At 39.8% G+C, this 25640-nt stretch overlaps 1 protein-coding gene across 6 annotated transcripts in view; it reads left to right on the top strand.

Annotated features, from left to right (window-relative positions):
* Positions 1-25640, top strand: part of PLCL2 (phospholipase C like 2) — a 224292-nt gene that overhangs the window by 171298 nt on the left and 27354 nt on the right. For all 6 annotated transcript variants that reach the window (XM_087948066.1, XM_087948068.1, XM_026673572.2 and 3 more), the window contains exons 3-4: positions 1265-3751; positions 5391-5594. In XM_087948066.1, coding sequence (XP_087804192.1) covers positions 1265-3751; positions 5391-5594 — 2691 coding nt within the window. The remainder of the gene's footprint in view (positions 1-1264; positions 3752-5390; positions 5595-25640) is intronic.

Raw genomic sequence — 25640 nt, 5'->3', positions numbered from 1 at the left:
CTATATGTTCTTTAGAGTGATTGTTTTTTATCATTCTATGTGTTCTATTTGTTATTATTTCAAATATATAGTCTGATACTCCATATCTCTTATTGTCTCAAGTACTGTATTGTACTATATTGTCATTTTAAATCATATTATTCTGAATCCATGTGTAGTTTTGTTGAATATTACTTCAATAACTGTCTTTGAGCATTACTTCTATGAATTTCTGTCAAAATGATTATTATTTGAAATATTTTCTTCATTAAAAAAAGTCCTACTGTTCTTTAATTCTGTAGGTTGCAACAGTTATTAATGTTATTGTCTGAGACAAAAACTCTGAAGTTGGTTGGGCTGAGACTGAGTGACAGGTCTAAAGTCACACAAGCAATTTTATTGTTTCACGGAGGACTCAGAGTCACAATCTGACTCTTAATCACCGCACAAAACTGTCTCTAAAAATGTATTTTTAATATATACTCACTATTTCTCTTTTGATGAAAAATATTTTTCCTGCCTTTTTATATATTTGGTCAACTGAAGTTGGTGAACATGCCTAATATTCCTACCTTCTGTATGCTCCACAATAGCATTTTGAGATAGATTGAGTTAAAAGACAATAATTGGCTCAAAGTTACTCAATTCATCTTCAAGCCTAAGAACCCAATCTCCTGGTTTCTAGGACAGCATTATACCTGACTCTCAATTATTATATTGGTATGCATAGTGGTACGCTGTGATATACTTGTACTGGTATACAGTGATTAGCTCAAAGTTACTCAAGGCTTGGAAAATGAAATGGAGTTCTTATATTGCTTCTCTATCTTGTTTCCATATTTGCTCTCTAGAAAGGTCAGGAAATTGCTCCATTTTTTAATGTGGTTTTTTTACCTCTTTTTACCTCTGTCTTATTTGCAGCTTGGGAAGAACACTTATTTTCAGTTCTATTACCAGAAATTATTTTTACTCTTGAAGAAAATTATAATTCTTCATTCTGTTATCATTTTAGGACATTACATTAGTAGGATATTAGTAGGACATTTCACCTGGCTTAGTTTATGGAAAGATGTTGCTGATTATCCATGTACAATATTATATTGATTTGATTAATTGATGGATTATATACCATCAAGTTGTTAAAATCTATCTGTAACCTGAACTTTTAAATCTTCCAATGATGTCCTCATTGCTACTGTAAGTGAATCCATCCATCCTTCTGCAGGTTGTCCCCTTCTATAATCTTTCCATGTAATTTTATATTTTCTCTCTTCTCTATTTCCAGGATGGCACAAAACAAAAAAGGGAACGGAAAAAAACAGTCTCGTTCAGCAGCATGCCTACTGAGAAGAAGATAAGTAGTGCAAGTGACTGTATTAATGCTATGGTTGAAGGTTCAGAACTCAGAAAAGTTCGATCCAACTCTAGGATATACAATCGATATTTTCTTTTAGATGCAGATATGCAGTCACTAAGATGGGAACCTTCAAAGAAGGATTCTGAAAAAGCAAAGATTGACATCAAATCAGTCAAAGAAGTGAGAATAGGGAAAAATACAGACATTTTTCGTAGCAATGGAATTTCTGACCAAATTTCAGAAGATTGTGCATTTTCTATTATTTATGGAGACAATTATGAATCTCTTGATCTGGTTGCAAACTCTGCAGATGTTGCAAATATTTGGGTTACTGGCCTAAGGTATTTGATATCTTATGGAAAACATACACTGGACATGCTAGAAAGTAGGCAAGATAAAATGCGCACCTCATGGGTCTCCCAAATGTTTAATGAAACAGATATAGATCATATGGGGCGGATATCCTTGGATACAGCTGTGAAGTTTATAAAAAAATTAAATCCTGGTTTAAAAACAAATAAAATTGAATTAAAATTCAAAGAACTGCAGCGATCAAAAGACAAGCCTGATACAGAAATCACAAAGATTGAATTTGTTGAAGTTTTCCATGAGCTTTGCACTCGTCCTGAGATCTATTTCTTACTAGTTCAGTTTTCTAGTAATAAAGAATTTCTTGATACCAAGGACCTTATGATGTTTTTAGAAGCAGAACAGGGTATGGCTCATGTCACAGAGAAGACTAGCCTTGATATTATTCACAAATATGAACTATCTAAAGAAGGTCAAAAAAGAGGCTGGCTCTCCATAGATGGTTTTACAAATTATCTTACCTCCCCAGAATGTCATATATTTGATCCAGAGCACAAAAAGGTGTGCCAGGACATGAACCAGACTTTATCTCATTATTTCATAAACTCTTCTCACAATACATACTTGATAGAAGATCAATTTCGAGGGCCATCTGATATCACTGGTTACATTCGGGCTCTAAAAATGGGATGCCGCAGTGTTGAGTTGGATGTCTGGGATGGTCCTGACAATGAGCCTGTAATTTATACTGGTCACACAATGACTTCACAAATCGTTTTCCGTAGTGTAATTGACATAATTAACACATATGCATTTTTCGCTTCGGAATATCCTCTTATTTTGTGTTTGGAAAATCATTGTTCTCTCAAGCAACAGAATGTGATGGTCCAGCATATGAAGAAGATTCTGGAGGATAAATTATATGTGAATCCTCCAAATACAGAGGAGTCTTACCTGCCATCTCCTGAATATCTTAAAGGAAAAATACTAATTAAAGCCAAGAAGTTATCGTCTAATTGCTCTGGGCTAGAGGGAGATGTTACAGATGAAGATGAAGGAGCAGAAATGTCACAGCGAATGGGAAAAGAGGCAGTGGAACTACAGAATGTTGTCCCAGTGAAACGGTTTCAGCTTTGTAAAGAACTATCGGAACTGGTAAGCATATGTAAATCAGTTCAGTTCAAAGATTTTCAGGTTTCATTTCAACTTCAGAAATACTGGGAAGTTTGCTCCTTTAATGAAGTGGTTGCCACCAAATATGCCAATGAACATCCTGGAGACTTTGTGAATTATAATAAACGCTTTCTTGCAAGGGTTTTCCCAAGCCCTATGAGGATTGATTCTAGTAACATGAACCCACAGGATTTCTGGAAATGTGGCTGTCAAATTGTAGCAATGAACTTTCAGACACCTGGATTAATGATGGACCTCAACATTGGCTGGTTTCGACAAAATGGCAATTGTGGCTATGTGCTGCGACCCGCTATCATGCGGGAGGAAGTATCTTTCTTTAGTGCAAATACAAAGGACTCAGTGCCTGGTGTATCACCTCAGCTTCTTCATGTTAAGATTATTAGTGGGCAGAATTTTCCAAAGCCAAAAGGTTCAGGTGCCAAAGGTGATATAGTAGATCCTTATGTGTATGTAGAAATCCATGGGATTCCAGCAGACTGTGCAGAACAAAGGACAAAAACTGTCCACCAAAATGGAGACAATCCTATTTTTGATGAGAGTTTTGAATTTCAGATTAACCTACCTGAACTTGCTATGGTACGCTTTGTTGTGTTAGATGATGATTACATTGGAGATGAATTCATTGGGCAGTACACAATTCCTTTTGAATGTTTACAACCAGGTTATCGTCATGTCCCGCTTCAGTCTCTAACAGGAGAAGCTCTAGCATATGCTTCCTTGTTTGTTCATGTTGCTATCACTAATCGAAGAGGTGGAGGGAAACCTCATAAACGGGGACTTTCTGTTAGAAAAAGCAAGAAATCCAGGGAATATGCCTGTATGAGGACTTTGTGGATTAAAAGTATTGATGAAGTATTCAAGAATGCTCTTCAGCCCATTCGGGATGCCACAGATTTGAGAGAAAATATGCAGGTATGACTTTTCATCTTCTTTCATACACAATATTTTTCCATGTGCACTTAATTATGAATCCAGAATTTAAAAAGAATATTAGTTTGTAGGAATAATAATAGTTTATAAAGGAATATTAAGGTTACCTGATGAATTTCCTTAGTAGGGTGACTTTGGGCCAGGCAGTCTTTTTCAGATCAACCTACCTTACAGTTTTAATTGTGAGGAAAATAGGAAGCAGGAGTATTGGGTATGTTTATCATGTGGAATTATTTATAATATAGGTGGGACAAAAATCTAATAAATAACATATACAAAAAAAATTAAACGTGGGCAGGTTATTTTTATTTTAAAATTGAGTATTTTTACTGAGGATACCTCTTCAGTAAATAGCACTTATGTAAACTTGGAATACATAGTGGTGAGAACAAGCTTTTAATTGTAACTTAACATTCAGTCAATAATTAAATGTCAGTCCTTCAGTATAAAAATTGTTGCCAGATAGTATCCTTGGGCAATTTTCCAAAGAAAACTGGCATGGGCAATTAAAATAGCTGATGCACCCAAACACTGTGTAAACTTTTGTCAATCAAGTAAATGAACCTATTTCCTTAGGTCAGGAGTCTGTTTAGTACAGTAATTTCAAGGCTAAAATGATGAATTGTTTTTCTTTAAAGTCTTCTTTATTAAATGGCAGTTGTTTATTTTTAGCCATGATTTGCAATGTATATATCAGATGTTATGTTTAGTGAAGTGATGAAGATAAGCTGATTCCATTATAATGGGGAAAATGTTGAATCTAAATAGTACTGTGGGGATCATTTTCTTTTCTTCATTTTTCTGGCATTTGTATCAATGCATTTTCTTGCCATAATTACCCATCTACCCATCCACCTATGCAAAAACATACATTAATTAAATGCCTGGATGAACTTAGATGTATGTTTGGTGGAAAATTACTTGTGGAGAGAATATTTTCCTATGTCGAGCAATTTCACAGTTGTAGACACAGGCTTATTTAGCTGCCTCAACTAAGTTTCAATATTTTTTTTTAAAAAAAGTCATTTATATAATGGAATAGCAATCCATTATTTCACTACTGTCTTTAATTAGAAATCAGAGTTTGAAATGGAGCTGAGATTCAACAAATGGGAAAGATAAAAACATTTATCTCTCATATTTTTTATAGCAAAATAAGTAATTATTGATTTTTTTAAGAAAACCTCGGTAATTAAGTAAATGATCCATAGTTATTTAACCTCCAAGGATAAGAAGATTGTATGACAAATATGCACGACAAACTTTCAACATAGAAGGTTTTGAAATGGAGACCATAATGTAAAATTATAATATGGATACCTCAGTATTTTTCTGCTTTAGAAAGCAAGCTGTTCTTGTCAATTGCAAGTTAAAATAATTGGTTCCTTAGCAATATTTTAAAATGTATTTACAATATCGAGTATTTGTTATAAATGCTGCAAATACACATAGCTCATTGTTTGCTTAGGGAAAGTAGTTATTTTCCCAGGGCCTATCTATGTATTATTTAATAATTTAGCTCTTATAACTTCTACATTATAAACTATTTGAAATCTATTAATTGACCAGTACAGCATCACTTCACCCTTTCTCTCTGTCTCTCTTTCTCTCTCCCAAATAGAATGCAGTAGTTTCATTCAAAGAGTTGTGTGGGCTTGCTCCTGTAGCAAATCTTATACAATGTATTCTGGCAATGTCTAGCCGCTTAGTGAAATCCGATAATACAACCTTGGTTGTGGTAAATCTCAGTGATCAGTATCCCACAATGGAATTGCAAGGGATTGTTCCAGAAGTTTTAAAAAAAATTATCACATCATATGAAACAGTAAGTAATCTACCATTTTTTCTCAGTTTGAAACACACACACACACAAACACACACACACACACATATATTTGTGTGTGTGTGTGTTCTGCAATACTTCCTCAACACCCATCTGCTGCTTGGAAAATTACCATTAAGAACATGGAGGAATTGTTTCGGGAAATTAATTGTAGTTACCAGATCTGGGCTAGAGACACAAAAATTTATCTTTGCTGCCCTTTATAGTTATCTGGATTCTTGCTGAGCATGTCTTGGAGTTTGAAGTTAGTATAGTAACTGATTTATGCAAACCACTTATTGTAATTAAGCAAAATTTATTGGAAACATGCTTGCATATATCTTGCCTGGGCATTTGCTATTGATTTGATTTAGTAATTTTGCTACATGTATATATAATACTGTGTGTAACTTTGTAGTTCAATAAAAAATGGAAAATTAATTTGTTTTTAGAATTTAATGTTATCACTGAGTTCTGAACTATAAATCACATTCTGTATTGAAATTTGTAGCTAAAATTCAGTTTTATTTCTAATAACGTTTTTGCAGATTAGAATAACTTTTCCATTCACATGGTAGAGATGATTCCACAAAAATGTTTTTTACAATGTAAAAATGTTTAATGTAAACTTTTCATATTTACTGAAATCATGCTGAAATAAATGTGGTTGTCATGCCCCTGCGGACTCTGATTTAGAGGGGGAAACCAAGCAGCTGACAGGGAGTGGAAGTGTGGCTCAGTTGGCTGTGAAAGAAACTGGGGAAGGGCACAGTCCAGCTGGGCAGACCAGGGGAAAGGTAGAGCAAGGGAGAGGGAATTCGGAGGAAGACCCAGGCCCACCCCTTCATCCTGGGGCATGCAGGGAGGAATGGAGAAGGGAGCAATGTGAGTTGCGTGGCTTATGGAGGAGGAAAGGGCCCTGATTCCCTTCATTAGTTGCAGCTGGGAACACAATGTTTAAAAAGGAAAGTTGCACACAGCAACTTGTTGGAAGCAAATTGTGAGTTATCTATTATTGTCATGGCTTATCTGTGTTCCTGGCATCTTCCCAACTGTGTGTGTTTTGTTGGCCTTTCAAGTCTGCAATTTCTTATCTTGCCCTGTCAAATTAATTGTTGCAGCATGGTTTGTGTGGATTTTTATTTACAGTTTGTATGTACTTTGGTATTGGATTGAATTTCCTCCACTTAGACTGTTCTTGAGAGAGTTTTTTCTCCAGCCGAAGGTAACATGGACATTGGGGACAAAACTGGAGTTATTCAAGGGACTCTTTTTACTTATGTGACTGTGTTGCCTTTGTGCCATGCCCCTGGTCATCACAGTGGTCTTAAGTGCAAGTCAAATCTAGCTGTAAATGTGAATGAAGCTACCTAGACGACATTCTCTTTCAGTGTGGCCCTTACCATCAGGCACAGAAGGACTTGCAGACAACAATCCACCTCCTTCAGGACCACAGGTTTTTCTGTGGTGCCATCCACTCGCCTGTTACATCTAGGCGCGATGATAGATACCTGGTTATGCGAGGTCTACCTTTCCCTAGAATGCCTGGACAGCATCAAGTCCTTGGTGAATCAAATCTAAGTGGAACAAACCATTCTCCGTAGAACTGCTGCGAGCATCCAGAGAGTGGGAGGTGCTTCAGTCCTTCCTTCTCACAGGCTGAGTTATAATTGAAGAACGCTCCTCCTTCCTCCACGTGGCTCCTCCATGCATTCTCCCAGTTTCACTCAGCCTTTCAAGAAAGCAGACAGCGATCTCTTTGTTCCTTGGCCGTTTTTCAGAATTTTTCTTCTAAGTTTTTCAGGTTTGCCTTTATTCCTTTCCTCCTTGTCCCTGCGTTGATAGTGTGCTCTTAAATTTAATTTGGTGAGGCGATTTTGCCTGTAGGAAGGGGTTTAAGGGCTCGGAGCTTTCCTTCGCCCCACCCCACCCCTCCTCCCTTTCTCTGCATTTCCGAGCGTGCCTTTATCCAGCCGCTTGGCTCCGCGCCTCTATTTATCGCGCTATCGTCATTCCCCCCTAGAACGCATTAGAGGAAGCAACGCTTCCTCTCCCAGCCCTGGTTTTTCGTTGTTCCTTTGATTGCTTTGTAGGCGAATAGGGCTGGTGCACCTCTGATTGCCTCGCGTCATGCCAGGTGGCCATTTTGGAACCGCCTCGTGGCCGGCGCCATTTTGTTTTATTTTAAAAAATATTTTTTCCTGGCTGTGTGTAATTCTTTGGATTTAAGCTGTGTGGACATTAGGGCCATCCAATCTGTCCCATCCTCTCAACGAGGAAGAGGTTTTTATTCCCTCTTGTTCTTGGTGCCTAAACATTCAGGGGTTGGAGACCTATTTTAGATCTCAAGCGGCTTAATCGCTTTGTCAGGCGCCAGAAGTTCAAGATGCAGACTCTACAGTCTATTTTACAGGGTATCAGGGAAGGGGACTGGCTCACGTCAGTTGACCTGTCGGAGGCATACCTCCATATTCCCATTCATTCCTCATATTCAAAGTATTTGAGATTCTGTTATAATAACCAACATTTCCAGTATGTGGCCCTCCTTTCGGCCTTGTTTCAGCCCGAGGTCTTTCATGAAGGTGTTGGCAGCTCTGGCAGCCCATCTTAGACAGGTTCCCATCCGCATCCATTGTTACCTCGGCGATATCCTTATCGTATCCCTTCCCGACTGCGGCCGAGAGGATACTAGTGTTACCCTATCAGTGCTGCAGGATCACGGGTTTTAGTGAATTGGGAGAAGAGCCAACTTAGCCCTTCCACCCGCATAGCCCACCTAGGGGCTGTAATTGACTCTGTTAAGGGTAAGGTCTTCCTCTCCCAGGAGAGGCTTCATAGTATTCATACTGCTATCCGGACTATCAGACTATCAGGCGAACTGGAAGCGTCTTTACTCAGTTTATCCAAGCTTCTGGGGAAACTTGTTTCCTGCATTTCTATTATCCCATGGGCTCATTTGTATTCCAGATCCTTGCAGTGGTTCCTTCTGCCGTACCAGCGCTCGGGAAGGAGCACATCAAGTCAGTGGTAAGGATACCTCCAAGGGTTCTCTCATCCCTTCTTTGGTGGACTCGACCTTCTACCAACAGAGGTCATCTATTCAAGGAGCCCCAAAGGGTCACTCTTACGACAGGCATTTGAAGCCTTTCCGGATGGGGGCCCATCTGCAGTCTCTGTCAGCCCAGGAGTTTGGTCTCCTTCGGAGCGGCGACACAACATCAACTGGTTGGAGCTTCATGCGGTATACCTAGCCCTGCGAGCTTTCGCTCCTCAGGTGAGAAGGCACCACATTCTGGTCCTTACGGACAACACCACCACCAAAGCCCATATCAACCGTCAGGAGGCACCACTCCATCCTCCTCATGAGAGAAGCCGACGACTATGTCGGTGGGCAGAGACACATCTTTCCTCCATCAGGGCAGAGCACATTTCCGGGGTCTCAACGTCCAAGCAGACTGGCTGAGCAGGGCCACGTTGGACCCAGCAGAGTGGCGCCTGCATCCGCGGCTGTTCAGGGAAGCAGCAGACAGGTTCGGGTCTCTCTGGTAGACCTCTTTGCCTCGCCGCTCAACACGCAGACACCAAGGTTCTTCTCTCGGTTCCTCTCCCACGGGGCAGAGAACCACGATGGCCCTGCGTTGTCCACGGCCTCCTGTGCGCCTTCCTTCCGCTGATCCCCAGGGTAATTCGGAAGTTGCTGTTCGAGAGGCGGAGATCCTTCTGGTGGCCCCATATTGGCCCAGGAGGCCGTGGTTTGCGGATCTTCGCGGCAATCTATCGGTGGTCCCGCCGTGGAGGATCCCGTTGGACAAGATCTCCCTGTCACAGGGACCTCTGCTTCATCCAGAACCACAGTGGCTGCAACTAGCCGTCTGGAGGTTGAGCGGGAAAGCGATGATTGAAGAAGGCTTGTCTACCCAGGTCATAAATACCATTCTGGCTGCCAGGCGGCCTTTCACTACTCAATTTATGATGCAACTTGGAACAGTTTCTGTAGGTGGTGCCGGAAATCCTCTGTCAATCACGCTTTCCTTCTATAGCACAAATTCTAGCCTTTTTACAGGATGGTCTAAATGAAGGTCTCTCTCCCAACACGTTGAGAAGACAGGTCGCGGCCCTCTCAGCGGTGGTGGCTGGCGGCTCCTTCAGCTCTCTTTCCCACCACCCTCGCATTAAGGCCTTTCTAAAAGGGGCTTCTAATTTGCGCCCTTCGGTAGTGCATAGATATCCAACATGGGACCTTAACAAAGTTCTCCTGGCCTTGACTAGGCCTCCTTTGAACCTCTCAGGGAGTACCGCTCCAGTTTCTCACTTTTAAGGTGGTCTTTCTTGTAGCGATCACCTCAGCTAGAAGGATATCTGAAATTGCAGCTCTATCCGTGAGGAAGGACTTGTGCATTTTCATTCCGATCGAGTTGTCTTAAGACCAGACCCCTCTTTTTACCAAAAATCAATTCAGCCTTTCACAGGCGCAGGAGTTGGTCCTACCTAATTTTTGTCCAAAGCCTCTGCATGATAGGGAGGCGGTGGCACACCTCGATGTTCGAAGGGCGTTGCGTATTTACATATGTCGCACGCAATCCATCAGGAGATCGGAGTCCCTGTTTCTGTCGTTTCAGCCTAAAACGCTGGGTCAGAAGGGTACCACCATCCACGGTAGGCCGGTGGATTAGGGCAACCATTTCCAAGGCCTATTCAGTTCAAGCTCTTCCAATCCCCAGTGGGATAACTGGCTCACTCCACCAGAAGCGCAGCTACATCAATAGCCTGGGCTACTCAAGCCTCGCTTCTTGACATTTGCCGGGCGCCACTTGGGCATCTCCGTCACCTTTCATCGCCACTATAAAATTGACACTTTCGCTTCGGCTGAAGCGTCCTTTAACAGGCGAGTCCTACAGCAAGTGGTTGGGGATCCTAAGGAGATTCCGATCCAGATGGAGTCCCGCCCGTAGGGACAAACATGCTTTGGTATGTCCCACTCTCTGGATGCTCGCAGCAGTTCTACGGAGAATGGGCGTTGGTTCTTACCTGATGCGCCTCTTCTCGTGGAACTGCGTGAAAGCATCCAGCCCCACCCTTCTTGGTTCGTCTGGTAGGGAATTCTGTTTTCGGCCAATGATCGTTATTGTATATAATTGAGTTGTTTACTAGTTCAGTTAGAGGATTCTGGTTGCCCTCTCGTCTTCGCGAAACTGGGAGAACGCATGGAGGAGCCACGTGGAGGAAGGAGCGTTCTTCAATTATAACTCAGCCTGTGAGAAGGAAGGACTGAAGCACCTCCCACTCTCTGGATGCTCTACGCAGTTCCACGAGAAGAGGCGTATCAGGTAAGAACCGACGCCCATTCCCTTGGCGGTGCTTTCACAGCTCCTGGGAAAAATGGTATCATCCATAGCTATAGTTCCTTGGGCATGGCTACACTCCAGAACCCTGCAATGGTTTCTGTTACCATCCCAGAGATCAGGAGACAGCACCTCCAGTACCAGTTTGGGTGCTATTAGAGACTCTCAGGTCCCTCAGATGGTGGGCTTCCCCAGCAATAACCAAGGGAAGCCTGTTCAAGAAGCCCAGCCGCCTGACCTTGACCATGGATGCCAGCCTCTTCAGGTGGGGCACCCATCTCCAGCCCAACTGGCACAAGAACAATGGTCTCAGGCAGGTTTGAAGAACAGCATAAAATGGCTGGAGCTCCAAGCAGTCCATCTTGCCCTACGACATCTTCAGAATGCTGTATCAGGACATATACTAATCCTGATGGACAATGTAGCTGCCAAGGTGCATATCAACCGCCAAGGGGGTACCCACTCCAGGTCCCATGCGCGAGGTGGAGCAACTGGGACTCTGGCAGAAGCTCACTTGCTATCCATCAAGGCAGAGCACATCTCAGCGGCGACAAGGTAACTGTCTGAGAGATTTGGCCATCCTGTTCTGGACTTGTTCGCCACCCCGGCAAACTCGGAGCAGAGGGCATCAACGCCTTCCACAGTCCATGGCCCAGGGGCCTATTATATGCTTTCCCTCCTCTTCTCCTCATTCCGGTGGTGATCAGGAAACTTCTATTGGAAAAGGCAGAAATTCTGCTTCTCACTTCCCATTGGCCCAGACGGCCATGGTACGCAGACCTGGTCAGCCTATCAGTATCCTGTCCTTGGAGGATTCCTCAGGACAGGATCTCCCTCAGTCCAGGGGTCTTGGTCCACCCGGAGCCTCAGTGACTGATCATCTGGCACTTGAGAGGAGAATCCTGAGGAAGGACAATTTCTCAAGGAAGGTGATACAGACAACCCAGGCTTTCAGGAGACCTTCCACTAATAGAGTTTACGACTGTACCTGGAAAGAGTTTTGTAAATGGCATGTTAGGAAGGGCTTAGACCCTATTGCAGTATTTGTTCCACAGATCCTGGACTTCACACAGGAAGGTCTTGACAAGGGGTTATACCCTAGCACCATTTGCAGACAAGTGGCGGTCTTGTCCACAATGCTAACTTACGGGACTTGAAATCCCTCGCCACCACCTGGTGGTGCATACTTTCATCAGAGGTGTAGTTAACTTAAAACCATCTGTGGTACCTAGGTACCCCACCTGGGACCTGTCTAAGGTACTACAGGCCTTCACCTCAGCACCCTTTGAACCACTTCGGACTATTAGTCTGTGATACCTGACTTTCAAGGTCACCTTCTTAATGGCCATCACTTTGGCCAGGCAAATATTGGAACTGGCAACCCTGTCTGTTAGAGAGGACCTGTATATTTTCCATAGAGACAGAGTGATTCTATGGTTGGACCCCTCCTTCGTCCCCAAGGTAAACTCATGATTCGATTGGGCCCAGGAGATAGAGCTACTGGATTTCTGTCCGTCCCATGCTCTGGAACAGTGGTGGCACACCTTGGACGTGAGGAGGGCACTCCACAGATACATCAAAAGAATATCTTCAATTCGTAGAACAGAATCTCTGTTTGTGTCATTTCAACCATCTTCTATGGGTACCAAGATTACCTCATTGACCATAGGCCGTTGGATAAGGATTTGCACAGCCAAGGCCTATGAGACTCAAGCTCTCCCAGTACCCAGATGAGTAACCGCCCATTCTACAAGAAGTGCAGCTACTACACCTGCGTGGGTAACGCAGGCCTCTATTGAGGACATCTGCAGGGCAACAACATGATCCTCCCCATCTCCTTTCGTAAGGCACTACAAATTGGACACCTTCATCTCGGCTGAAGCGGCCTTTATCAGGAGGGTACTCCCAACAGATGCATAGGGGACATAGGACCAGACCGCTTCCTGCCCATAGGGACAGCCAGCTTTGGTATGTCCCAAGTGTGGATTTTCCAATAGGCATGCTGGAGAAAGGGCGTTTGGCTTACCTGATACACCCTTTCTCAGGATGTTGATGGAGAATCCACACCTACCCTGGTGACTGTCTGGTCCAGTGTCCAGGAGGGGCAGAGCTAACACCATGAAGAAGTCCATCAGATGGCTGTGCCTTTGTCGAAACTGGGGCATTGGCAGTTGAAGGAGAGGTGTGGCAAAAGATCGAGGACTCAGTCTCTGGGCAGAAAGACATGTGTCAACCTGAGTGGATTCTCCATCGACATGCTGAGAAAGAGCGTATCAGGTAAGCCAATGCCCTTCCATGTTTAAAAAACCTTTTAAAATTGATACACATTTTAAATTAATAGAAATACAAAAATCATTCATATGGTAGAGATGATTCTACAAAAAAGATTTTTTAAATGGTTGGGGTTTTTTATGTAAACATTTCATACTTATTGAAATCATGCTGAAATAAATGTGGTCTTAAGTGCAAGTCAAATCTAGTTGTGAATGTGGTTGAGTCTAAGTAAAATTGTTCTTTAGTAAATCAAAGAAATAGCACCAATTATATTTTCTCAAGTTTTGCTTTCTTCTTGGTTTGTGACACACAACTGCCATTTCTTATGAAAAGTAAAATCTAGAGAATAATACCATTAACCACTTCACACATTATAAGTACTAAAAATAACATAAGGATCTTCTCCCCAACTTCTCAGATGTGTAGGTTCTGTGTAACTAAGGCAGATTCTGTACTGTATTTCAGTACATTGTAAATCTTGGCAACTTTAAGATGTGTTTCTCATTTGATCTGATGCCCTATTTCTCTAAAGATATAGGAATTACTATCAGAATTCATCACTATAAACTTAATAGTAGAACTTCAAATTAAAATTTTAAACTATACAAACAAAATGTATTCTGTATTTTGCTTAGAATGTTTGCTTTTGGGGGAGAATAGAAACTTAAACCATAAATTATGAAAAAAAATTCTGCCCATCTCATGTCTTGTGACTCTGGGCGCTTAGAACATAAAAACATTGGAAAACGTTAAAATCATCAATCTTTTTCTTTTTAAAAAACCCACAACAGATAAAATCATTAACCACAAGATGGCCAGGAGGGAACTGTATATTGGATTAAGTTTTAATTAGTCAACCACTTCCAGTATGAAGCTCCCCCGTTGGGTCCCAAACCATCTGGCAGAGCCAGGTCTTAAGGCACTTAAGAGAATAGGAGTCAATCTCAGCCATGGCAGAGAAGACTCTTCTCCAGATTCTGAGAGCCAAAATTTCATGATTAATGGGATCCGGTGTAGACCCCTCTGCCAGTGTGGGTAGGGTAGACCAATTCCATCAGGGTGGGACAGTTCCTCAAGTAGTCTGACCCATGCCATGCAAGGCTTTAAACCAACACTTTGAATTGCACCTGAAAGCAAATTGGCAACCAGTGTAGCACATGAAGCAGTGGCGTAATATGGGCCACAAAGAAATATTAAACATTTTTCACCAAAATACCACACTGTAAAAATGAAAATGAATAATGATTGCAAGGAATAAAGTGAGCATCAGATTTACCACATTGTAAATGAAAGGTATGATTATTACTGCTAGTTTCAAATGAACATTTTATTTAATTAAAATATTTCTGGATAGTATGGAATTACATTGCATTATATTAATTTTTCTACAGGGACATGAACAGGATAGAATTTGTCTTACAAATTTTTAGTATATATTATTGAATGACAAACAATTGGATTTACATTGGGGTATTTTATTTATTTGTTAGATTGCTATCCTATCTTCATATAGAATTTGCATATGAAGTGTTCATTACTGTTTGTCTTACCACTACAACCCTATGAGGTAGATACAGAGACAAGGTATAGAGCTGCGGTCGCCAATCAGTGGGTCATGGCCCACTGGTGGGCCGCGAGAACATTTTGGGGGGCCACAGAGAAATCTTACCTCCAGAGTACCCCCCAAAAGCAATTAATCCAGGCAGCACAGAAACACAAGATTGTGCCATCCCCATGGCCCACAGGAACCCTCCCCCCCATTCACTCCTTACCTGGCAAACTTGCCTGCTAAATTGCTATTTTTCCTTTTTCCGACCATCAGCTGTTCTGCTGTGCCGGGAGATTTAGATTAGCTAGAAAGCACGAAATGGTTGATTAGATTAGCTAGAAAGCACGAAATCTTGCTTTCTAGCTAGTCTTTAAATCTTCAGCTCTGCTTTAAGCACAGCCGAACCTCCCTTCGGACTGAAGCTTCTATTATTCAGTGCAGACTCATGGCAAACAAATTTTATGTGACACACTGAGCTAGCCGATGGCAGATAGATCTCTGAATGAATCTGTGAGCAACTCAATCTGCCAACCTGCTTTGTCTGATTTTGGGTAAAAGTTGGTCTTTTTTTATAAAACATTTAATATTTACATACATGGTGTGTTGTGAGTTAATTTTGTGAGTTTGCTTGCTAGCAAATTTTATGTGACACACTGAGCTAGCCAATGGGAGATAGATAGATCTCTGAATGAATCTGTGATGCTGTAAGCAGCTACCTGCCTGCTTTTCCTGATTTTGGGTAAAAGTTGCTCTTCTTCTATAAAAAAATTCAATATATAAATATTTATAATACTTAACATACAAGCCATGCCCAGCCAGTCACATGACCACCAAGCCACCCCCACAAATTAGGCCATGCCCACAGAACTGGTTAGTGGTCCCTGGGATTTAAAATTATGAGTTTGGTGGTCCCTGAGGTCCAAGCCCCTGGTATAGAGGGGAAAAAGCATTCTTTAAGGATGAAGATTTATACTTCTAAAATGCATATGGTTTATATATGACAATTTTGGAATGAACTAATAACAACCAAGTGTAGATAACCCATTTATAAACAATGTGGAATTGAGAATATATCTTACTCAAAAGATGCATGCAATGTTGTGCTTGGTTTTGCTAATAAGTTCAGACTGATTTTGGTTATTGATCATGTTATCTTGAAGGATTTTTAGATAAGAAAGTGAGACATAAATTAAACTACAAATAGTCCTTGAATTGAAAATGTTTAACAACAATTCAAAGTTACAACATTTCAGAAAAAGTGACTTACGGCCTGTATTCATACTTATGACTGTTGTATCACATCTGTGATTGTGATTGCAATTTGTACGCTTTGCAACTCATTCATTCATTTGTTCGTTCTATTTATTTACTTATTTGTTTATAAGTAAAATGTATTGGCCATATTTAATTAATTTGCTCGCATTTACAATGAGTTGCAGTGTCTATGGTCCAAATGATTGGGATTTGTGACCTTTTTTGCTAATTTCCATCAAAAAATACCCATGGGAAAGTTGAATTTGCTTTGATTCTGCAATTTGCTTAACATTTGTGTGATTTGTTTAATGATTGCTATAAAAATTATCATAAATTTATTATGATTTATTGCCGCAATGACATATAATAAAAGTTCTAGTTCCAATTGTGGTCATAAATCAAGGACTGCCAGTAGAGTAACATAGTTATGCTGTTCATATCCTTGTAATCTATAGTAACATTATCATGAAAATGCATTAACTTTCATAAAAAAAATTACTATTATAATCTAAATGTACTTTTAGAAATTGTGAAAATATTGTGTTATGTTTTTAGTAGAAATTTTATAAGAAAAATAGTTCGAATTATGTTACTGCAGCATAGCTGACTTGTTTTTTTAATTTTTTGTATTTTATTTTTTGCTATAGCACTTGGAAAGTGGCAACAAAATGTAAAACTGCTTTTATTTTTCATTTGAACTGTGCATGCTTCAAAGAAGTACTGTATATACTCGAGTATAAGTCGACCCGAATATAAGCCGAGGCGCCTAATTTTACCACAAAAAAATGGGAAAACTTATTGACTCGAGTATAAGCCTAGGGTGGGAAATGCAGCAGCTACTGGTAAATTTCAAAAATAAAAATAGATACCAATAAAAACTTTCACTAGGACAGTTGAGAATAAGTTTGATGTTCACAATTTCCTCTTTGAAAGAGACCAGTAAATAGGGAACAAGAAGATGAAGAAAAAGAAGTGTTTTTTCACACTTTTCACACTGCAGTGGACAAAAATGGCATTATAGGAACAGGCTTATTCTCAGTCCAAAGGTTTGTTTCTGATTTCTTCCCTGATTTAAGGGAAATTTGGGAAACGATCTCACTATCATGAAAGGTTTAATTGATTCACTAACCCAAAGAAGAAGATGATGACAGTGGGAGGCAGGAGTCACTCTCTCCCTTGCAAGAAAAAGCAAGAGCCGTTCTTATGATCTCTCTCTCTCTTTCCCGTAATACAGTCAAGCCCTTTCCAGCACGCGCGATCCGCTGCCGCTGCTTTGCACCTTGCAAATGCAAAATCCCGGGGTTTTGCATTTGCAAGGTCTAAGCGGCGAGGCGGAATCACAGCGTGCTGAAAAGCTTGACTATTACGGGAGAGAGAGAGAAGATCATAGGCGACTCTTGCTGCTGCAAGGAGAAAATGACTCCTGCCTCCCACTGTCATCAACATCTTCTCAGGTTGAGTGAATCAATAATTTGAAATGATCTCACTATCATGAAAGTCAGTGTTCTCTGCCCGTGGGCGTTTGGGAAAAGCGCCCGCGGCATATCCACACGCGTGTAAGGGGAATCAGAAATCCCGCGTTCAACACCTAGCACAGAAGAGAAAACGCAGCTGTGAGCAAATACTGGGAAAACCTGATTGATCAGAAGGAAGGAGGCAAAGAGGGAGGGGTGGTGGTGGACAGAGGTCCCACTGGTATTTGTGAAACACTTGGTCGGCAGCGCTTAAAGTCAACATCCTCGCTCTCACCCACCCACCCAAAGCCACGAAGTCCCCCAATTACGCAGCCCAGAATCGCCCTGCCCTCAGGGGGCAGCAACGATGCCCGGTGTTTCCCGAGACAAGCTCCGCTGTGCAATGAAAGCGCCCTGGCTCTGGGCTCAGAAAACAACGCGAGCCGAGGTCGCCGGCTCCGTTCAGCCGTTCCTCAGCCCCAGCTGCTTTCAGTCCGTTCAGGAGGAGGAGGAGGTGGTGGCGGCGGCTCGCGTTGTTTTCTGAGCTCTAGGCTTGCGGGCTCGCGGGCTCAGAAAACACGCGAGCCAGGCTCACTCGGCTCCGCTCAGCTTCGTTTCCTCAGCCCCAGCTGCTTTCAGTCCGTTCGGGAGGAGGGGAGGAGGTGGTGGCAGCGGCTCACGTTGTTTTCTGAGCTCTAGGCTCTGGGCTTGCAGGCTCAGAAACAAGCGTGAACTTCACCACCACCACCTCCTCCTCCTCCTGAGCGGACTGAAAGCAGCTGAGGCTGGCAGCTGAGCTGAGTGACTCTCGGCTCGCGTTGTTTTCAGAGCCCGCGAGCCTAAACTCTAGAGCTCAGAGAGCAATGCGAGCCACCGCCACCACCTCCCCCGGCGGACTGAAGCAGCTGAACTGAGAAGCGGCTGGCGAGCCAAGCGACTCGGCTGCGTTGTTTTCTGAGCCTGGCCAGGCGCATGCACGCGGCGACTCTCTCTCGAGAAGCACTGGCGTCGTTGCTGCCCCCTGAAGGGCGATTCTGGGCTGCGCGATGGACCGTGGCTGAGATGGGTGAAGAGTGGTGGTAGGAGCGAGGACGGACAGAGTCCGTGAAGTGGGGCTTGCCTGCCCTTGCTGGCTGCCTCTGCTTCCTTAGGGGTGGGAAGGGGCTCATCTGGACCAAGGGTGAGTCTCCCCCTCAGTTTCCCCTGAAGGATCTTCCGTCACTTTTGCCTTCTCCCTACATCTTCCCTCTGTTAAAATTCCCCCCCACACACACACACACTTATTTTCGGGTGGATACATTTCATGTCTGAGCATTCTCACATGGTGGGTCTTTCCCCCCCTAAAAACAGTTAAAAAAAGAAAAAACTATATCCTCATGCAAGAACTTTTCTGCTTCCGATTACCCCCATGCTTAAAAGTTGCAAAGGAAACACGGAAGCAGGGAAGCGGCTGCCCAGCTCCGGAGCTCCACACCATTTTTTTTTCAGAGGGAATCTCACTCAGTATAAGCCGAGGGGTTTTTTTCAGCACAAAAAATGTGCTGAAAAACTCGGCTTATACTCGAGTATATACGGTACTTTATTTCTGATATGAGTTCTATACATTTCTGCTATTTACTGCACACAGTTTTTAAAGGCTTGTGACTAGGCCTGAAAAAAAAAAAGATGCAGCTTCATTGAAAATTACATTAAAGTTGTGTGTTTTAATGGTTTGAATCATTTTTACTTTGATGCTGCAGGATTGTAGTGTTCACTCCTAGTAGTAATTATCTCCATTACCATAGAATTGAAAGTACAACAAACAGTGCATTTTTGAGTTCTATGTATTCTAGGAATGACCATTAGTCCCTCCTTTATAGAAAACAGTCTTCTGTTTGAAAGATTGAGGATAGTTCTAAGTTTGAATACCATTTAAACAGCTGTCCAGACTAAATTTGCTTTAAACAAAAATAATTTTTAAAGGAAGAACCAAAAGTTGCCTGAAACAGAAAGTCAACTTTAATATTCAAACTGTAAATATTCCTAATCTTTTCTTAAAAGCCAATAATTTATCTGAAAATGTAGTTTAATTACCTTATATCTTATCATTTATTCTTATTTTAAATTTTATTCCCCACATCATTTATTTATTATTTATAGTACTTTATAGTACAAATTCTGAAGTTCTGGTTTACTATATTAGCATTTTCAAGACATGATGTGATACGTGCTTTTTTAATGGTACACTTTTTTAGATTAATTGAAAATTACAATAGATTCACTGTTTTAATCTTTGCCAAAATAGTATAATCACAATTAGTACTGTATAAGTAACAGCGAGAAATATTTCCTTATTTTGGCAATTTTGAACAGCACTTAAAGCAAATAATATTGATTCCGCTTCATTATGAATTGTCTTGGACAGTCTGGGCCTAATCAGAGCTGTCTTGTAATGAGGTTACTATTGGTTTTTGTTTTATTTCAAGTTTCTTTTTTCTTCTGCACTGTACAAAAATTCATATTTTAGTACGGGGAAAGGAGGGCCTGTCCTTTACCAATCCCAGAACATATTGCTACATTAGGAAGTTATAAAAATAAAATTATTTTTTGGGAGAAAATGAATAGGTGACTGCTATTATAAACATGCATAAGGATATATTCATCACATTTTGGGTATGTTATATAAAATATAAAAAGAGGAATAAGGCATGAGATCAGAAGCCAAAAATATAATTTACTATAATTTCCATTTCCACCTTTGTATTCTTGCAAATCACATTTTTTATAATATCTATGTGTTCGTTCATAGATTATTTTTATACTTTTTCAATTAAATAATGTTTAAAAAACATTTTACCTTTTATTTATCAACCTGATTACATAATATGTATATTGTAGTACATTAACGTAGTATGCTAAATTTTAACAACATGTCTCTACAGCAATTAAGAATATTTGAAACATAATTTAGAAGAATGTGTAAAGCCACCAAAGATTAGAATAAGTTTGGCATACTAACCAAGAACAGAAAAAAGCATTATTTGAAATTATGCTAATTTCCTCTTGATTTACATGATGCATGTACCAGTCCATCTCAAAAAGCTTAATCTATTCCAAATGGTAGATAAATATCTTTGAGACAGACAACTATTTTTAATCATTAAACAACTTTGGAATTTTAGCATGTTTCATGAATTCTGTCATAAAATGGCTGCCATGAGTTGATGGATGGATGGACATTCACTGGATGACAAGAATATGCCTTCAAAATGGATGCTGTAATTGCTGTGAACAAAATATCTGTTTGCCAGGCTGCTCCAGTAGTACAGTCAGTTTTACAACATGTTCTCCATCATACTTGTTTATCTCCCTCCCCATGTGTGTGTGTGTGTGTGTGTGTGTGTGTGTGTGTGTGTGTGTGTGTACACACACACACATATATATATATAAATATAAATATAAATATATATATATATGAGTCTAAGCAAAACTTCAGGCTTTTATCCATCCAGAGTCATCTTGGAAGTAAAGTTGATACTACAAGTAATGCTTTAGTTTTTGGTATTTGAATGTTCCATTACAAATAATTTTAATAACATTTAGCCAGAAAGTTGGTCATATTGTATCTGGCCATATTAATATCAATAGGGATCACGATACATATCTGTATCACTATGTAATATTGTTAATTAACTAGATTTGTGATCCTCTGTCTGTCCCAATAATTTATTTTTCCTGGAAAAATAAATCACAGACTGATCTCTAGCTTCCCCGATCTTGTCCTTAAACCACCCTTGCATATGTAGTATATAAGGCAATTGTAACAGAAAAAGATGGAGACAATGAAGAAATGAATTGAAATGGAAAACAATCCAAATCAAGATTGGTTTGAATTAGGATTGGAATCAGAAAAAATTCAGTAGAGTGTAAAAATAAAAAGTTTTTTCTCCCCCCCCCCCCCAAATTCTTCAAAACATTCTTCAGTTAAGCCAATCTTAAAGAGTGGATTGTAAATGACTTAAATGAGACTCAAGAAGGAAGCTAATAACCCTGAAAGCTTTTTGTTTGTTTTCAATTATATTTTATTATTATTGGTTGAACATTTTTTCTATCTACAATTTTCAAGGTGACTTGCAGAAATAAAAAAAATTAACTGGCAGTTTTTATTTTTTATATTTAAAATTAAAATCAAGGCAAAATTAAAATGAATATCTTACAATCAAATTTGTTTTACATAAGCCCAGGGGTGGGATTCAACCAGTACTGTGGGCGTGGTCTAATTTGTGGGTGTGGCTTGGTGGTCATGTGACGGGTGGGAGTGGCTTGCTGATTGGGCGTGGCTACATGGTCATGTGACTAGAGTGGGCATGGCCATGTGGCTGGCAACCCAAATTTAAGTGGTCCTCACTTAATGACCAGGTGCTCGCTTAGTAGCCAGTTATTTAGCATGATATAAGGATTAATGCAAATTGGAAAGGAAATAAAGAAAAGCAACTTACCAAAAGGGAGACAGGCAACTTCTTGTTACATTGATGTTATAAGTTGTATACAGCAACATCAATGTAACAAGAAGTTGCCTGTCTCCGCTTGATAAATTCCTTTTCTTTATTTATGTATTTATATATATATATATATATATATATTACTATCTGTTTTTGTTTTTATTAATCATAAAAACAAACAGATACTAAATAAATAAACAAACACATAAATAAAAATTGTTTTACTATTCATCTTGATGTTTCTCCTTTTCTTAAAACATCAAGATGAATAGTAAAATAATTTTTATATGTATGTTTATTTCTTTAGTATCTGTTTTGTTTTTATGATTAATAAAAATAAAAACAGATAGTAAAACAATAAATAAATACATAAATATAAAAAAGCAACTTACCAAAAAGGAAACAGGCAAGTTGGCTAGCCAACTATGCCGGGGTCCTCCTCAGTTTTCTAGCTTGCTGTGGCGAGGATGGCCAGCCCAGGAGTCAGCTCTCGACCGGGCTGGCGGCGACGGCAGGAGGAGGTAGGGGACCAGCCCAGCAGGACTTGCTGCTTTGCCTCCTCACTACCAATTGTTGGTGGGAAGGCAAGGCAGCAACCCTTGGGCTGTGGTGGGTGAGGCAGCAGCCCAGACTTGGGAATCGGCTGGCGGCGGCGGCAGGAGGAGGTAGGGGAACGAGCCAGCAGGAGGTGCTCCTTTGCCTCCTCACTACCAATCGGTGGTGGGAAGGCAAGGCAGCAACCCTTGGGCCATGGCGAGTGAAGGGATTTTCGTGCATGTGCAGTAATAAAAACTGGTTTTTGGCCCGTAGGAGCGGCGCAGACGGGTGGGGCCAAGCAGGAGTCGGTTTACTGGTTCTTAGTACTACCGGTGACGTTAACAACCGGTTCTATAGAACCGTGCAAACCAGTAGAAACCCACCCCTACATAAGCCTGTGATAGAAGGAACACTGTAGTTGAATTCGGTTCCTTTTTCTAAGGCAAATGAATTTATATAACAAAAGTGCATTAAGAGTATGTTGAGACGAAAGAAAATCAGTTTTGAACATTAGATGTAGCTATTAACATATCAGAACTTGAACAGCATACATTTTAATGCCAAATAAATGTACAATAGGTACTACTATTGTAAAAGAGATGAATATCTTTAAATGCCAGTATTTTATGAATTTTTCAAAATTTGTTCTTTTATATAGGAAGAATATCTGTTTCAGATGCGTCCTTTAAGTGGAGTTTTGCAAGAGAAATAAAATCTTCATGTTTTAATACTAGATATACGTAATTTCTTGAGTAAAACAATGCTACCAAAATTAATAAAGGTGAAAAAGATCAATTTTAAATAATTTGCTGTAACCAAATTCCTAAGTATTTAACTTTTTTTACTATTTGCAATCCCATTATCCTTTCCAATTTTAGTTTTGGTTTTTCTGTTAGATTTTTAATTATTAATTTTGGTTTTTCCCTATTAATTTTAAGTCCTGCAACTTCCCCAAATTGATCTAACTCTTTCAATAATTCTTGACCTGTTTCAATTGGTTCTTCTATGAAAAATACCATATCATCCGCATAAAATGATTGGAGTTTATATTCTTCTTTTTAATTTTTAGTCCTTTTATTCCTGGGTTCTGTCTAATTCGTGTAAGCAATGTTTCCAAAGATAATATGAAGAGCAGGGAGATAATGGACATCCCTGCCTGACTCCTTTCTCTATTTTTATTGAGCGCGTGTACTCTCCATTAATTATATTCGCCTTTTGTGAATCATAAATTGTAGTCACCATGTTTTCAAATTTAATGCCTAAATTCATATTGTAAATTTGTTGGATAAGGAATTGCCAATTTAGATTGTCATAGCCCTTCTTCTACAAGGGCTATTTGTTTTTCCGGGTGGGCTTCGTAGTATTCCAAAACATTTAATACTATTCTTAAATTGTTCCTAATTTGTCTGTTGGGAAGAAATCTATGTTGATCTTTATGTATATATTCATTCAATATTTTTTTCAATCTATTTGCTATAATTGTGGTAAATATTTTATAAGTATTTAACAGGGAAATTGGTCTATAATTTTGTATATGTCGTAAATCTGAATCTTCTTTCGGAATCAGCGATATCAGTGTCTCCTTCCATGAATCCGGCATTCTTGCTGATAATAGGACCTCATTATATGCTTCCACCATGAGAGGTCCTATTTGTTCTCCTATTTTCTTATAAAGTTCCCTGGTATCCCATCGGGTCCTGGGTTTTATTATTCTTTTGGTTTTCTATTGCTGCTTTTAACTCGGGCCACGTAATATCTCTAATTAACATTTCCTTCATCTCCTCCTTGATTATTTTATCTTTAGTAATACCCAAATAGTTTCTTATCATATCCTCATTTACCTCCTCCTTTTTATAAAGATTTTCATAAAATTTACATGCAATTTCTTTTTTTCTGTTCTATCCCTTGTTGGGCATCCCTGTTCTCATCTATTAATTGGTAGATCAATCTTTTTTTGTTTTTCTTTTTAAGTTTATAGGCCAACCACCTTCCTGGTTTATTGGCCTGTTCAAAAAATATCTGTCTGGCTGTATTTAACTTTGAAACCATTCCTTCTTGTTTGATTAAATTTAATTTATGTTTAGTTATTATCATCTGTTTTTTCAATTTGCAATCTTTTGGGGTGTTTTGCAGCTGAATTTCTAATTCTTTGATTCTTTGTTCTAATCTATTTTGTTGGGCATATTTTTCTTTATTTCTTTTAACAGTGTACGATATCATTGTGCCTCTTATTATTGCCTTCATTGTATCCAAAATATTCTGTTTCACAGTTGCCTCATTATTATTTTCTTTTAAAAAATAGTCTAATTCCTCGCCAATTCATAAATTCTTTCTCTTTAATTAGCTGTGTATTTAAGGTCCACCTTTTCCTTGGTTTCTTCCTACCTTTCCACACTATCTGAATCGGATTGTGATCTGCCCATTCGTTTGGTAAAATTTCAATCTCTTTTAATTCATTTACTAATTCACCATTCATCCACATCATATCGATTCGTGTCCATGATTAGTGAGGATTGGAGTAAAATGTAAATTGCTTTTTCTCGGGGTTTAATTTACTTCCACATGTCTATCAAATTTAATTCAATCATAATTTCTTCATGTTTTTGGTAGTTCTCTTTTTTTTCTCTCCCCCCACTACACTATGATCTTTCTGGTGGTCCACAATAGCATTGAAATCCCCCAAGATGCAAATATTCCTTTATCTAATTCCACTAATTTCCCATGTAATTGTTTAAAAAATTCCTTTCGGTTATCGTTGAGGGCATAAATTACCACTAGTAGAATTGGAATTGATTTAATCCAAATTTGTAACACCAGAATTCTTCCATTGGGGTCTATCAAATTGTCTCTGCTTTCATATCATCTTTCACATATACTGCTATCCCTTTCTTTTCCTAAAATCTGTTGGCGACGTATACAAATTCCCTAGCTTGGGGCATTCTAGATATTTTTCTTCTTCCTTCCTTATATGAGTTTCCTGTAAACATATTATATCTGCATTTTGTTTAATTAATTTGGTTAATATTCTTTTCCTTTTTATCCTAGAGTTTAGGCCATTTATGTTAATTGATAGTATTTTCTTTTCTTCATCGTTACTCCTGTCTCTTTTTGTGGCTGATTGTGCGTGTTCGGTTCTTCTCTCTCTTGATGTTTATTTT

The sequence above is a fragment of the Notechis scutatus genome, chromosome Z, assembly GCF_049901735.1.
Source record: "Notechis scutatus isolate UNSWTSFEM ecotype Mainland chromosome Z, rNotScu1.2, whole genome shotgun sequence".
Taxonomy (NCBI): domain Eukaryota; kingdom Metazoa; phylum Chordata; class Lepidosauria; order Squamata; family Elapidae; genus Notechis; species Notechis scutatus.
This window is presented reverse-complemented; position numbering and strand designations above follow the sequence as displayed.